General features: G+C 53.8%; 1 protein-coding gene across 6 annotated transcripts in view; it reads right to left on the reverse strand.

Annotated features, from left to right (window-relative positions):
• Window positions 1-4,801, reverse strand: part of lmna (lamin A) — a 115,142-nt gene extending 110,341 nt beyond the window's left edge. For all 6 annotated transcript variants that reach the window (XM_070868701.1, XM_070868697.1, XM_070868700.1 and 3 more), the window contains exons 1-2: window positions 4,591-4,801; window positions 1,687-2,044 (exon numbers count right to left, since the gene is read on the reverse strand). In XM_070868701.1, the coding sequence (XP_070724802.1) occupies window positions 1,687-2,033 (347 nt within the window). In that variant the 5' untranslated portion in view covers window positions 2,034-2,044; window positions 4,591-4,801. The remainder of the gene's footprint in view (window positions 1-1,686; window positions 2,045-4,590) is intronic.
• Between the last annotated feature and the right edge of the window lie 9,792 nt (window positions 4,802-14,593).

Genomic DNA, 14,593 nt, shown 5'->3' on the forward strand with positions numbered 1-14,593 from the left:
TTTTTCATAGAACAGAGAAAATGCCACAAAGTGCTCAACAAAGAATGGAAAAAAAAAGTGGCCACCAAGATAAACAAATAAACAACTTGCATTTATATAGCGCCTTTAATGCAGTAAAACGTTCCAAGGCATTGCCCAGGGGCGATTATCAGACAATATTTGACACAGAGCCCCATAAGGAGATATTGGGGGCAGGTGACCAAAAGCTGGGTCACGGAGGTGGGTTTTAAGGAGCGTCTTAAAAGGAGGAGAGAGAGGAGGCGAGGTTTAGGGAGGGAGTTCCAGAGCTTGGGGCCCAGGCAGCTGAAGGCACGGCCACCGATGGTGGAGCGATTATAATCAGGGGATGGTCAGGAGGGCAGAATTAGAGGAGTGCAGAGATCTCGGGGGTTGTGGGGCTGGAGGAGATTACAGAGATCGGGAGGGGTGTAGGGGAAGGAGGAGGTTCGAGAGATAGGGAGGGGGCGAGGGCCATGGAGGGCTTTGAATATGTGGATGAGAATTTTAAAATCGAGGCGTTGCTTAATTAATTGAATGCCTGAAGCACCAAGGGGTGGTGGGTGAGCGGGACTCGGTGAGAGTTAGGACACGGGGCAGTGAGCACAGGGGGTGATGGGGGAGTGGGACTCGGTGGGAGTGGACACGGGGCAGCGAGCGGGACTTGGAGAGAGTTAGGACACGGGGCAGTGAGCACAGGGGGTGATGGGGGAGTGGGACTCGGTGCGAGTTAGGACACGGGGGCAGCGAGCACAGGGGGGTGATGGGTGAGCAGGACTCGGTGCGAGTTAGGACACGGGGCAGTGAGCACAGGGGGTGATGGGTGAGCGGGACTCGGTGCGAGTGGACACGGGGCAGTGAGCACAGTGGGTGATGGGTGAGTGGGACTGGGTGCGAGTTAGGACACGGGGCAGTGAGCACAGGGGGTGATGGGTGAGTGGGACTGGGTGTGAGTTAGGACACGGGGCAGTGAGCACAGTGGGTGATGGGTGAGTGGGACTGGGTGTGAGTTAGGACACGGGGCAGTGAGCACAGTGGGTGATGGGTGAGTGGGACTGGGTGCGAGTTAGGACACGGGGCAGTGAGCACAGGGGGTGATGGTGAGTGGGACTCGGTGCGAGTTAGGACATGGGGCAGTGAGCACAGGGGGTGATGGGTGAGTGGGACTGGGTGTGAGTTAGGACACGGGGCAGTGAGCACAGGGGGTGATGGGTGAGCGGGACTCGGTGCGAGTTAGGACACGGGGGCAGTGAGCACAGGGGGTGAGGGGTGAGCGGGACTCGGTGCGAGTTAGGAATTTATGGGATGGGTGGAAGTGGGTGCAAAGGCAGACTCAAAGAAAAGGCTTTTGAAGGCAGGGAAGGAGGAGGCATGGTGCGCAGATTTTAGAAGTGAATTGAGGATCGAGGATGGAGTCAACGAAAGAATAAGAGCCGATCGGAGAACAGAGGGAGCAATTAACACAACAACAACTTGTATTTATATAGCGCCTTTAATGTGGTGAGATGTCCCAAGGCGCTTCACAGGAATATTGAGATAAATCGACGAGCGATAGGTTGATGTGACAGGGGGTGTGGGCAAAGACTTTCAGCTGGGTAACACTCAAATTAGGCGGTGGAAGGAGTTGCGCGCGAGGGCAGGTCGAGCCCGCTGGCCATGGAGGCAGAGATTAAGACGGAGGTCACCTACCGGGTCTTCAGCTCGTTGTACAGCTCCCGGATCTTGCCCAACTCCAGCTGCTGACGGGCCTTCTCTTTGGCCACGTCATCCAGGGTCTTGCGGGCGTCGGCCAGCTCAGTCTCGTACATGGACTTGATGTTGACCACCTCGCGGCTGGTGGTCTCCTCGGACTCCGTGATGCGGAGCCGCAGGCCGGCATTCTCCAACTCCAGCGAGCGGACCTTGTCGATGTAGACAGCCAAACGGTCGTTGAGATTCTGAAGGTCCTCCTTCTCCTGGAGCCGGCTGATCTTGGTCGGACTCAAAGGGGTGGAAGGGTTGGTCCGGGCACCCTGCTTCTGGCGTGGTGTACCCATCTTGGAACAGTCTGAGGGGGTGGAGAGAGAAAGAGAGAGAGAGAGAGAGAGTCAGCACCCACGTCTCGGAGAACCTTACAGAGCGGAAGCAAAGGTGACCATGCCACGGCAGATAAATAGCGGCGTATAGTACAACAGAACAAAGCTGCGCTAAACCTTTATAAAAAAAAACTCAGATTAGGCGGTGGAAGGATCTGTATTCGAGCTGGGGCGCCCTTTTGCTGGAGCATTGTGGCCAATTTTGGGCCTCACACAATTTAGGGAGGATGTGAAGGCCATGGGGGAGGGTGGGGAGGAGATTGACCAGAATGGTCCCGGGGGATGTGGGACTTCAGTGACGGGGAGAGACTGGAGAAGCCGGGGTTGTTCCCTCTCGGAGCAGAGAAGGTTAAGGGGGAGATTTAAATCGAGGGATTCACTATCCCGAGGGGTTTTGAGGAGTAAATCAGGAGAGACTGTTCCCGGGGCAGGAGGGTGGGTAACCAGAGGGACACAGATTGACGATAATCGGCGATGGAACCAGAGGGGGAGATGGGGAGAATGTGTTTTTGACGCAGCGAGTTGTTGTGATCGGGAACGCGCTGCCTGAAAGGGGGGTGGGAGCAGATTCAATCGGGACTTTCAAACGGGGGAATTGGGTAAATACTGGGTGGGGGGAGTGGGGCTGGGGCTGTGGGGAAAGAGCAGGGGGGGGGAGTGGGACTGATTGGATCGCTCTGTCACAGAGCCGGCACAGCACGGGCTCCAGGGGCCCCGATGGGATCCTCCTGTGCGGCGAGGTTCGATAAAAACGAAAGTGGGGGAGGCAACAAAATGTCCCAAAGAGCAAGGGTTTAAAAAGTGAAGCTTGGAGGGAAGTGGGTGGGGCCAGAGAGATGCGGGAGGGGGTGGGGGGTGGGGGGGGGGGGGGAGAAGGGTAAAATCGGGCACAAAGTGTGGAGTGAACGGGAATCGGCGGGGGGGAGGGAGCAAAGATTGTATCACACACCGTACGTCTGGAGGGGAGGGGGGGGGGCGTCGGGGGACAGGCTGGAGTGGGGCGGGGAGGGGGGGTAAGACAAACAGGCAATTAAAACATTAGCATTAATTCGCTAGGGAGGCAGTGGATCAGGGAAGACAAGAGTCGTGGGATTCTGTGTGTGTGTGTGTGTGTGTGTGTGTGTGTGTGTGTGTGTGTGGGGGGGGGGGCGCGCTGAGGAGGGGCAGGCACCTTTGCGAAGTGCTGCCTCCGTGAAATACAGGTGGGGCCAGCAGTCAGGGAGTGGCAGTCGCCTCAGCCAATGGAAGTGGCGTTTTTTTTTTGAAACAAAACAACATTCCAGTGAGAGGCAATAGAAATATTGCAGCAGCAGTCTGGCACGACACACTCGAGTACTTGGGAGGCAGTTCGTCCCTTGTACCGGAGGCATACACCACCCTCTGAAACCCTGCCCTTCTCTTACACACTCAGCCCCTCAAACCTCCACGCTCCCCTCCCAGTCACACACCACCCAGACTTGGAAATATAAAAACCGGCCGCTCCTTCATCTGGAACTCCCTCCCCAACACGGGACTGCAGCGGTTCAAGAAGGCGGCTCTTGGCGAAGGGGCAATTAGGGACGGGCAATAAAGTGCCAGCATCACCCTCCTCCCAGGAACGACTAACAAAAAATATCAGCCTCCGGACATCCTCTCCCCCAGAATCGCACTCACATGTCCCCTCCCTCAATCTCAGAGACTCCCTCACCGGTCCAGCTCCCTCCTGGAGACCTTTAAACTGCACAGACCAACTCCAGAGACCCTTAAACTGGCCAGATCAACCCCAGAGACCCTTAAACTGCACACCTCAACCCCAGAGACCCTTAAACTGCACACCTCAACCCCAGAGACCCTTAAACTGCACACCTCAACCCCAGAGACCCTTAAACTGCACACCTCAACCCCAGAGACCCTTAAACTGCACACCTCAACTCGAGACCCTTAAACTGCACACCTCAACCCCAGAGACCCTTAAACTGCACACCTCAACCCCAGAGACCCTTAAACTGCACACCTCAACCCCAGAGACCCTTAAACTGCACACCTCAACTCCAGAGACCCTTAACCTGTACAACTTATTCCTGAAGACCCTTAAACTGCACAGCACAACCCCAGAGACCCTTAACCTGTACAACTTATTCCTGAAGACCCTTAAACTGCACAGCACAACTCCAGAGACCCTTAACCTGTACAACTTATTCCTGAAGACCCTTAAACTGCACAGCACAACTCCAGAGAACCTTAACCTGTACAACTTATTCCTGAAGACCCTTAAATTGCCCACCTCAACCCCAGAGACCCTTAAATTGCCCACCTCAACCCCAGAGACCCTTAAATTGCCCACCTCAACCCCAGAGACCCTTAACCTGTACAACTTATTCTTCAAGACCCTTACCCTGCACAGCACAACCCCAGAGAGCCCCAGCTGTGCAGGGAGGGTGACATGAGCAATGGTTCACCCCCCCAAAATCCCTGACACATGAAGCGGGCTGGGCTGGGGGTTGAGCCGGAGCAGGAGCAGGATCCGGAGCTGGCTTACCTGGGAGTGTTGAGAAAGGTGGGGGGGTGGTGTGGGGGGGGGGGAAAGAGAGCGAGCCGGTGTCCTTTGCTTTGCACGGTGTCCTGGGCTTTGCACGGTGTCCTGGGCACGGTTGGCACGGTTGTCACGGTGTCACGGTGTCCCGGGGCTTTGCACGGTGTCCTCCGTCACGACCGTCACGCTGTCCTGCTGCACTGAGCCGCCCGTTCGCCTCCGCCGCACCATTTAAAGGGCAGGGCAGCACGGGGGCGGGGCCCAGCCTGATGGGCGTCCCGGGCAGCCTATCAGCGGCCGGGGAAGGCGGGACCCTGCAGGGAGGGGGCGAGGCCTGGATTGAGGCTCAGAGAGCCAAGGGAGGTCCCAGCAACATCTGGCGGAGATACAGATGTTTAGAGTGACACAACGCAGCAGCTGGCGGAGAGATAGATGTTCGGAGTGACCCGAGCAACATCTGGCAGAGATACAGATGTTCGGAGTGACCCGAGCAACATCTGGCAGAGATACAGATGTTCGGAGTGACCCGAGCAACATCTGGCAGAGATACAGATGTTCGGAGTGACCCGAGCAACATCTGGCAGAGATACAGATGTTCGGAGTGACCCGAGCAATACCTGACGGAGATACAGATGTTCTTAGTGACCGGAGCAACAGCTGGCGTAGATACAGATGTTCAGAGTGACACAGCGCAACAGCTGGCAGAGATACAGATGTTCGGAGTGACGCAGCGCGACAGCTGGCAAGATACAGATGTTTTGAGTGACTTGAGCAATGGCTGGCGGAGATACAGATGTTCGGAGTGACACAGCACGACAGCTGGCAAGATACAGGTGATTTGAGTGACCTGAGAAATAGCTGGCAGAGATCCAGATTTTCAGAGTGACACAGTGCAACAACTGGTGGAGATACAGATGTTCGGAGTGACCCGAACAATGACTGGTGGTGATACAGATGTTCGGAGTGACCCGAACAATAGCTGGCAGAGATACAGATGTTTTGAGTGACTTGAGCAATGGCTGGCGGAGATACAGATGTTCAGAGTGACTTGAGCAATAGCTGGGGGAGGTACAGATGCTCAGAGTGACCCGAGCAATAGCTGGCAGCCATCATCATCATAGAATCATCGTCCCCTGTATGGCTCAGAGACATGGACCATGTACAGTGCACACCTCAAGTCGCTGGAGAAATACCACCAACGCTGTCTCCGCAAGATCCTGCAAATCCCCTGGGAGGACAGACGCACCAACGTTAGCGTCCTCGACCAGGCCAACATCCCCAGCATCGAAGCACTGACCACACTCGACCAGCTCCGCTGGGCAGGGCCACATTGTCCGCATGCCCCAGACACGAGACTCCCAAAGCAAGCGCTCTACTCGGAACTCCTTCACGGCAAGCGAGCCAAAGGTGGGCAGAGGAAACGTTACAAGGGACACCCTCAAAGCCTCCCTGATAAAGTGCAACATCCCCACCGACATCTGGGAGTCCCTGGCCAAAGACCAGTCCGCCCTAAGTGGAGGAAGTGCATCCGGGAGGGTGCTGAGCACCTCGAGTCTCGTCGCCGAGAGCGTGCAGAAACCAAGCGCAGGCAGCGGAAGGAGCATGCGGCAAACCAGTCCCACGCTCCCCTTTCCTCAACCACTGTCTGTCCCACCTGTGACAGGGACTGTGGCTCTCGTATTGGACTGTTCAGGCACCTGAGGACTCACTTTTAGAGTGGAAGCAAGTCTTCCTCGACTCCGAGGGACTGCCTATGATGGTGACGATGCTGATGGTGATGGTGGAACATGAGAACACAGGCTCACACTGGGGAGAGAAGAATATTGGACTGATGTTGGAAAATTCCTTTTGTGCACAGAGTGATGGAATGCATTCTGGGTACAGTAAATGCTTGCATTTATATAACACCTTTAACGTAGTAAAACATCTCAGGGTGCTGCACAGGAGCGTTAGCAAACAAAGCTCGACACCGAGTGACTTTAGGCGTTATGATGACAGGTGGAGGTATTTTAAGGGAGGGAGATAGAGAGAGGCGGAGAGGTTTAGGGAGGGAGTTCCAGAGCTTAGGACGGCCACCGATGGTGGAGCGATTATAATCAGGGATGGTCAGGAGGGCAGAATTAGAGGAGCGCAGAGATCTCGGGGGGGGGTGTTGTGGGGCTGGAGGAGGTTACAGAGATAAGGAGGGATGTAGGGGCTGCAGGAGATTACAGAGATAGGGAGGGGTGTAGGGGCTGGAGGAGGTTACAGAGATAGGGAGGAGGCGAGGGCTATGGAGGGATTTGTAAACAAGGATGAGAATTTTGAAATCGAGGCGTTACTTAACTGGGAGCCAATGTAGGTCAGCGAGCACAGTGGGTGATGGGTGAGTGGGACTCGGTGCGAGTTAGGACACGGGGCAGCGAGCACAGTGGGTGATGGGTGAGTGGGACTCGGTGCGAGTTAGGACACGGGGCAGTGAGCACAGGGGGTGATGGGTGAGAGGGACTCGGTGCGAGTTAGGACACGGGGCAGTGAGCACAGAGGGTGATGGGTGAGCGGGACTCGGTTCGAGTTAGGACACGGGGCAGTGAGCACAGGGGGTGATGGATGAGAGGGACTCGGTGCGAGTTAGGACACAGGGCAGCGAGCACAGGGGGTGATGGGTGAGCGGGACTCGGTGCGAGTTAGGACACGGGTCGGTGAGCACAGGGGGTGATGGGTGAGAGGGACTCGGTGCGAGTTAGGACACAGGGCAGCGAGCACAGGGGGTGATGGGTGAGCGGGACTCGGTGCGAGTTAGGACACGGGGCAACGAGCACAGGGGGTGATGGGTGAGCGGGACTCGGTGCGAGTTAGGACACGGGGGCAGCCGAGTTTTGGATCACCTCTAGTTTACGTCGGGTAGAACGTGGGAGGCCGGCCAGGAGTGCGTTGGAATAGTCAAGTCTGGAGGGGACAGAGGCAGGGATGAGGGTTTCAGCAGCGGAAGAGTTGAGGCAGGGGACGGAGACGGGCGATGTTACGGAGGTGGGAATAGGCGGGTTTAGTTATGCCGTGGATATGTGGCCGGAAGCTCATTTCAGGGTCACATATGACACCAGGTAGCGAACAGTCTGGTTCAGCCTCAGACAGGAGTTGGGGAGAGGGATGGAGTCGGGGGCTGGGGGAACGGAGTTTGTGGCTGGGACTGAAAACAACGGCTTTGGCCTTCCCAATATTCAGTTGGAGAAAATTTCTGCTGATCCAGAGCTGGATGTGGGATGAGCAGTGTGACAATTTTGAGACCGAGGAGGGGTGGAGAGAAAGGGGGGTGAGGTAGAGCTGGGTGTCTCAGCGTACATGTGGAAACTGAGGCTGTGTTTCCGGATGATGTCACCGAGGGGCAACATGTAGATGGGGAATAGGAGGGGGCCAAGGACAGATCCTGGGGGGACACCAGAGGTAACGATGTGGGGGTGGGAAGAGAAGCCATTGCAGGAGATTCTCGGGCTACGATTCGATGGATAAGAATGGAACCAGGCGAGTGCAGTCCCACCCAGCTGGACGATGGAGGAGAGACGTTGGAGGAGGGTGGAGTGGTCAACCGTGTCAAAGGCTGCAGACAGGTCCAGGAGGACGAGGAGGGTGAGTTTACCATGGTCTCAGTCACAAAGGATGTCATTTGTGACTTTGATAAGATCAGGAATTGAAGGACAGTGTTGAGACATACTGGACCATTATAGTCTCCATGATTTATGCAGAACCCAATGTTAGGAATACCATTAAACTCGGTCTCAAACAGGCTTTGAAAATATTCAAATGAAAGTGCTCGACCAATACAAAGACTTTTCTGTCTTCAAAAAGTTTTATAAATACAGTTAACCCATTGCTGTGTTTTCAGGATTGACGAACATGATCGTTTTGGGTGAGCGGTCTGGATCACAGAGAGTCACAGTGCAGGATCAGGGAACTCTCTCCCCCTCCCCACCCCCGCCCCCCCCAAAAGAGGCTGGGGGTCCCAATCAGACCTTTCAAGACTGAGATTGCAGGACTGTTGTCGGGTGCTAATGGATTTGGAACCAAGGCGGGAAGATGGGGTTAAGATGCAGATCAGCTGTGATCTGATAGAAGGTCGGAACAGGCTCGAGGGGCTGAATGGCCTCCTCCTCTTCCATTTTCCAGTAACTATACTGTACCCCCAGGCTCCAGTAATGGGCAGCGCCACCTGGCTCCCTGCGTGGATATAAGGACGGGAAACAGGACAAAAGGTCACTTGGTTCCACCAGCACACTTGACAAGACCTCCTGATTCAGGAACTGATCCAGTACAAACGTTTTAAGAAAAGGACTAACGCAGAACGTCTCCATAGGAACAGGAACAAAACACAAGAAATAGGAGCAGGAGTCGGCCATACGGCCCCTCGAGCCTGCTCCGCCATTCAATACGATCATGGCTGATCTGATCATGGACTCAGCTCCACTTAGAAACATAGAAACTAGGTGCAGGAGTAGGCTATTCAGCCCTTCGAGCCTGCACCACCATTCAATAAGATCATGGCTGATCATGCAACTTCAGTACCCCATTCCTGCTTTCTCTCCATACCCCTTGATCCTTTTAGCCGTAAGGGCCACATCTAACTCCCTCTTGAATATATCCAACGAACTGGCCTCAACAACTTTCTGTGGTAGAGAATTCCACAGGTTCACAACTCTCTGGGTGAAGAAGTTTCTCCTCATCTCGGTCCTAAATGGCTTACCCCTTATCCTTAGACTGTGACCCCTGGTTCTGGACTTCCCCAACATCGGGAACATTCTTCCTGCATCTAACCTGTCCAATCCCGTCAGAATGTTATATGTTTCTATGAGATCCCCTCTCATTCTTCTAAACTCCAGTGAATATAAGCCCAGTCGATCCAGTCTTACCTGCCCGTTCCCCATAACCCTTAATTCCCTTATCGCTCAAAAATCTGTCTATCTCCGCCTTAAATATATTCAATGTCCCAGCCTCCACAGCTCTCTGGGGCAGAGAATGCCACAGATTTACAACCCTCAGAGAAGAAATTCCTCCTCATCTCAGTTTTAAATGGGCGGCCTTTTATTCTACATCCCCTAGTTTAATTTCCCTCATGTGTAGAAATATCCTCTCTGCATCCACCTTGTCAAGCCCCCGCATTATCTTATACGTTTCGATAAGATCACCTCTCATTCTTCTAAACTCCAATGAGTAGAGGCCCAACCTCCTCAACCTTTCCTCATAAGTCAACCCCCTCATCCCCGGAATCAACCGAGTGAACCTTCTCTGAACTGCCTCCAAAGCAAGTATATCCTTTCGTAAATACGGAGACCAAAACTGCACGCAGTATTCCAGGTGTGGCCTCACCAATACCCTGTATAACTGTAGCAAGACTTACCTGCTTTTATACCCCATCCCCTTTGCAATAAAGGCCAAGATATCATTGGCCTTTCTGATTAGTAACAGGAGGAGGCCATTCAGCCCCTCAAGTCTGTTCCGTCATTCAATCAAATCATGGTTGATCTGTATCTTAACCCCATCTACCCGCCTTGGTTCCATATCCCTCAATACCCTTCCCCAACAACAATCTAACAATCTCTGTCTTGAAAGCTCCAATTGGCCCCCGACCTCCACAGCTTTTTGGGGGAAGAGAGTTCCAGATTCCCGCGGCCCTTTGTGTGAAGAAGTGCTCCCTGACATCACCCCTGAACGGCCGGGCTCGAATTTTAAGGTGAGGCCCCTTTGTTCTGGGCTCCCCCCACCAGAGGAAACAGTTTCTCTCTCGATCCACCCGATCGAATCCTTCAATCATCGTAAACACCTCAATCAGATCGTCCCTCAATCTTCTACACTCGAGGGAACACAAGCCCAGTCTGTGCGGCCTGTCCTCGGGATTTAACCCTTTCAGCCCCCAGGTATCATTCTGGAGAATCTGCCCCACTCCCCCCTCCGAGGCCGATATATCCTCCCTGAGGGGCAGGGGACTCGGAACTGGACGTAGTTACTCCCCACGGGATCTGACCAGAGCTCTGTACAGCTGCAGCATCCCTCCCTCCCCTCTGTATCCCAGCCCCCTCCCGATAAAGGCCACCGTTCCATCAGCCTTTAACGATTTTTCTCCCTGGCCACGAGCTTTTAGTGATGGCTGTACTGGGGTCCCCGAAGCTCTTCGCTCCTCCGCAGTTCCCAGCTTCTCGCCGTGTAGACAATCCTCCGACCTTTCTGGGGTCCAGAGTGGGTGGGCTCACACACTACCCTCGCACTACTGAACTGTATCTGCCGCAGTGTTGCCCACTCACTCAATCGGTCAATGGCCCTGTGTAACTTCCTGCTCCCATCCCCGACACAACTCGCTGCGTCTCCTCACTTAACCCTGTGGTAACAGCAAACCTGGGCCCATGCCTCGCTGTTCCTTCACCCGCGGCGTTAATCGACAGGGTAAAAAGCCGAGGTCCCCGGGGAACACCATTGGACAGATCCCACCAATCAGAGTACACACCCTTTAACCCCACTCTCTGTCTCCCGCCCCCCCAACCAACCTCCGACCCACGTCAATAGGTTGGCCCCAATTCCACGTGCTCTCTTTTTTCCCCAATAATCTCATCTGTGGAACCTTATCATAGGAACATAAGAAATAGGAGCAGGAGTCGGCCATTCGGCCCCTCGAGCCTGCTCCGCCATTCAATGAGATCGTGGCTGATCCTATCATGGGCTCAGCTCCACTTCCCTGCCTTATCAAATGCCTTCTGGAAGTTCATCTAAATAACATTCATGGACATAATGGGGGCAGAGCAGTAATGTTACTGAACCAGTAATCCGGAGGCCTGTACTCATGATCTGGAGACAAGAGTTAAAATCGCTCCAGGGCGGCTGGGGAATTTAAATTCAGTTTAAAGAAATCCAGAAGTGATAAAAGGAACGCTGGTATCAGACCACGAAACTATCGGATTGTCAGAAAAACCCATCCGGTTCGCTAAAATCCTTCAGAAAAGGAAATTATTGTGTTTACTCGGTCTGGCCTATATATGACTCCAGACCCGCACCAATGTATTTGACTCTTAACTGACCCCTGAAATAGAAACATAGAAGTTTACAGCGCAGAAGGAGGCCATTCCGGCCCATCGTGTCCGCGCCGGCCGACAAAGAGCCGCACGGCCCTCGGTCAGCAGCCCTGAAGGTTACATATAAACCTGTGAACAATGACGGAAAGGCAAAGAGCACCCGGCCCAACCAGTCCGCCCCACACAACTGCGACACCCCTTACACTGAAACATTCTACACTCCACACCAACCGGAGCCATGGGGATCCCCTGGGAGAGGCAAAAACCAGATAAACACCCAGGCCAATTTAGGGAGAAAAAAATCTGGGGAAATTCCTCTCCGACCCATCCAGGCGATCGACACTAGTCCAGGAGATCACCCTGGCCGTATTCGATTCCCTGCAGTACTCACCATTATATCTGCGCCATCCAACAAAAGGTCATCCAGCCTAATCCCAATTACCAGCTCTAGGTCCGTAACCCTGCAGGTTACTGCACTTTAAGTGCCCATCCAACCATCTCTTAAAAGTGGTGAGGGTTTCTGCATCCACCACTCTTCCAGGCAGTAATGGCCCACTCAGTTGTCAACACCAGCACCTTCTCGAGGGCAATTAGGGATGGGCAATAAATGACGTTCGCATCTCGTGAATGATGAACATTTTAAATACATCCCATACGCACGCTCATGACCTCATCAAAAGATTCAATTAAATTCGTCAATCTTGACCAACCCTTCACAAATCCATACCGACTCTCGATCAGCTCATAGCAAGTATTCAGTCACCCTGACCCCAACAACATATTCTGCCACCTTCTCCACAACGGATTTTAACATGACTGTAGGTACCTGCTTTCTCACTCCAACTCTTCCGAAATCATCACCATATACTTGCTTTGGAGGCAGTTCAGAGAAGGTTCACTCGGTTGATTCCGGGGATGAGGGGGTTGACTTATGAGGAAAGGTTGAGGAGGTTGGGCCTCTACTCATTGGAATTCAGAAGAATGAGAGGTGATCTTATCGAAACGGATAAGATTATGAGGGGGGCTCGACAAGGTGGGTGCAGAGAGGATGTTTCCACTGATGGGGGAGACGAGAACTAGGGGGCATGATCTTAGAATAAGGGGCCGCCCATTTAAAACTGAGATGAGGAGGAATTTCTTCTCTCAGAGGGTTGTAAATCTGTGGAATTCGCTGCCTCAGAGAGCTGTGGAAGCCGGGACATTGAATAAATTTAAGACAGAGATAGACAGTTTCTTAAGTGATAAGGGAATAAGGGAGCGGGCAGGGAAGTGGAGCTGAGTCCATGATCGGATCAGCCATGATTGTATTAAATGGCGGAGCAGGCTCGAGGGGCCGAATGGTCGACTCCTGCTCCTATTTCTTAAGTTCTTATGTTCTTATGACAGGCAGTCTCTCAAAAATCGAGGAAGACTTGCTTCCACTGTAAAGTGAGTCCTTAGGAGGCTGAACAGTCCAATATGAGAACCACAGTCCCTGTCACAGGTGGGACAGACAGTGGTTGAGGGAAGGGGAGGGTGGGACTGATTTGCCGCACGCTCCTTCCGCTGCCTGCGCTTGGTTTCTGCACGCTCTCGGCGACGAGACTCGAGGTGCTCAGCGCCCTCCCGGATGCTCTCCCTCCACTTAGGGCGGACTGGTCTTTGGGCCAGGGACTCCCAGGTGTGGGTGGGGATGTTGCACTTTATCAGGGAGGCTTTGAGGGTGGTCCCTTGTAACGTTTCCTCTGCCCACCTTTGGCTCGCTTGCCCGTGAAGGAGTTCCGAGTAGAGCGCTCGCTTTGGGAGTCTCGTGTCGGGGGCATGTGGACAATGTGGCCCTGCCCAGCGGAGCTGGTCGAGTGTGGTCAGTGCTTCGATGCTGGGGATGTTGGCCTGGTCGAGGACGCTAACGTTGGTGCATCTGTCCCATAACGGAGTGACTTTGGCAATTTTCCAATCAAAGGAGAGAATTCCTGAATCGAGAGTATTTTGGAAGTTCATGACTAAATCATCAACAATTTCCTCAGCTCCTTCTCATATCCGGAGGATGCAAACTATCGGGTCCTGGTGATTCATCTATTTAACTTCTATTGTTTGCTCCATTACTATTTTTATACACTTACTTTAAACCCAATAAGTACCTCTGTGATTTTTCTGGAGTTTCTCTTGTGTTGTTGGTATTTTGTGGACCATGTACAGTAGACACCTCAAGTCGCTGGAGAAATACCACCAACGATGTCTCCACAAGACCCTGCAAATCCCCTGGGAGGACAGACGCACCAACGTTAGCGTCCTCGACCAGGCCAACATCCCCAGCATCGAAGCACTGACCACACTCGACCAGCTCCGCTGGGCAGGGCCACATTGTCCGCATGCCCCCAGACACGAGACTCCCAAAGCAAGCGCTCTACTCGGAACTCCTTCACAGGCAAACGAGCCAAAGGTGGGCAGAGGAAACGTTACAAGGGACACCCTCAAAGCCTCCCTGATAAAGTGCAACATCCCCACCGACACCTGGGAGTCCCTGGCCCAAAGACCAGTCCGCTCTAAGTGGAGGAAGTGCATCCGGGAGGGCGCTGAGCACCTCGAGCCTCGTTGACGAGAGCGTGCAGAAACCAAGCGCAGGCAGCGGAAGGAGCGTGCGGCAAACCAGTCCCACCCTCCCCTTCCCTCAACCACTGTCTGTCCCACCTGTGACAGGGACTGTGGCTCTCGTATTGGACTGTTCAGCCACCTGGGAATTCATGTTAAGAGTGGAAGCAAGTCTTCCTCAATTCTGAGGGACTGCCTATGATGATGATGAGTATGTTGTCCTCTTCTTTTACTGTGTCCTAACTCGCACCCAGTCCCACTCACCCATCACCCCCTGTGCTCACTGCCCCGTGTCCTAACTCGCACCCAGTCCCACTCACCCATCACCTCCTGTGCTCACTGCCCCGTGTCCTCACTCGCACCCAGTCCCACTCACCCATCACCCCCTGTGCTCACTGCCCCGT

This window comes from Pristiophorus japonicus, chromosome 30 (genome assembly GCF_044704955.1).
Source record: "Pristiophorus japonicus isolate sPriJap1 chromosome 30, sPriJap1.hap1, whole genome shotgun sequence".
Classification (NCBI taxonomy): domain Eukaryota; kingdom Metazoa; phylum Chordata; class Chondrichthyes; family Pristiophoridae; genus Pristiophorus; species Pristiophorus japonicus.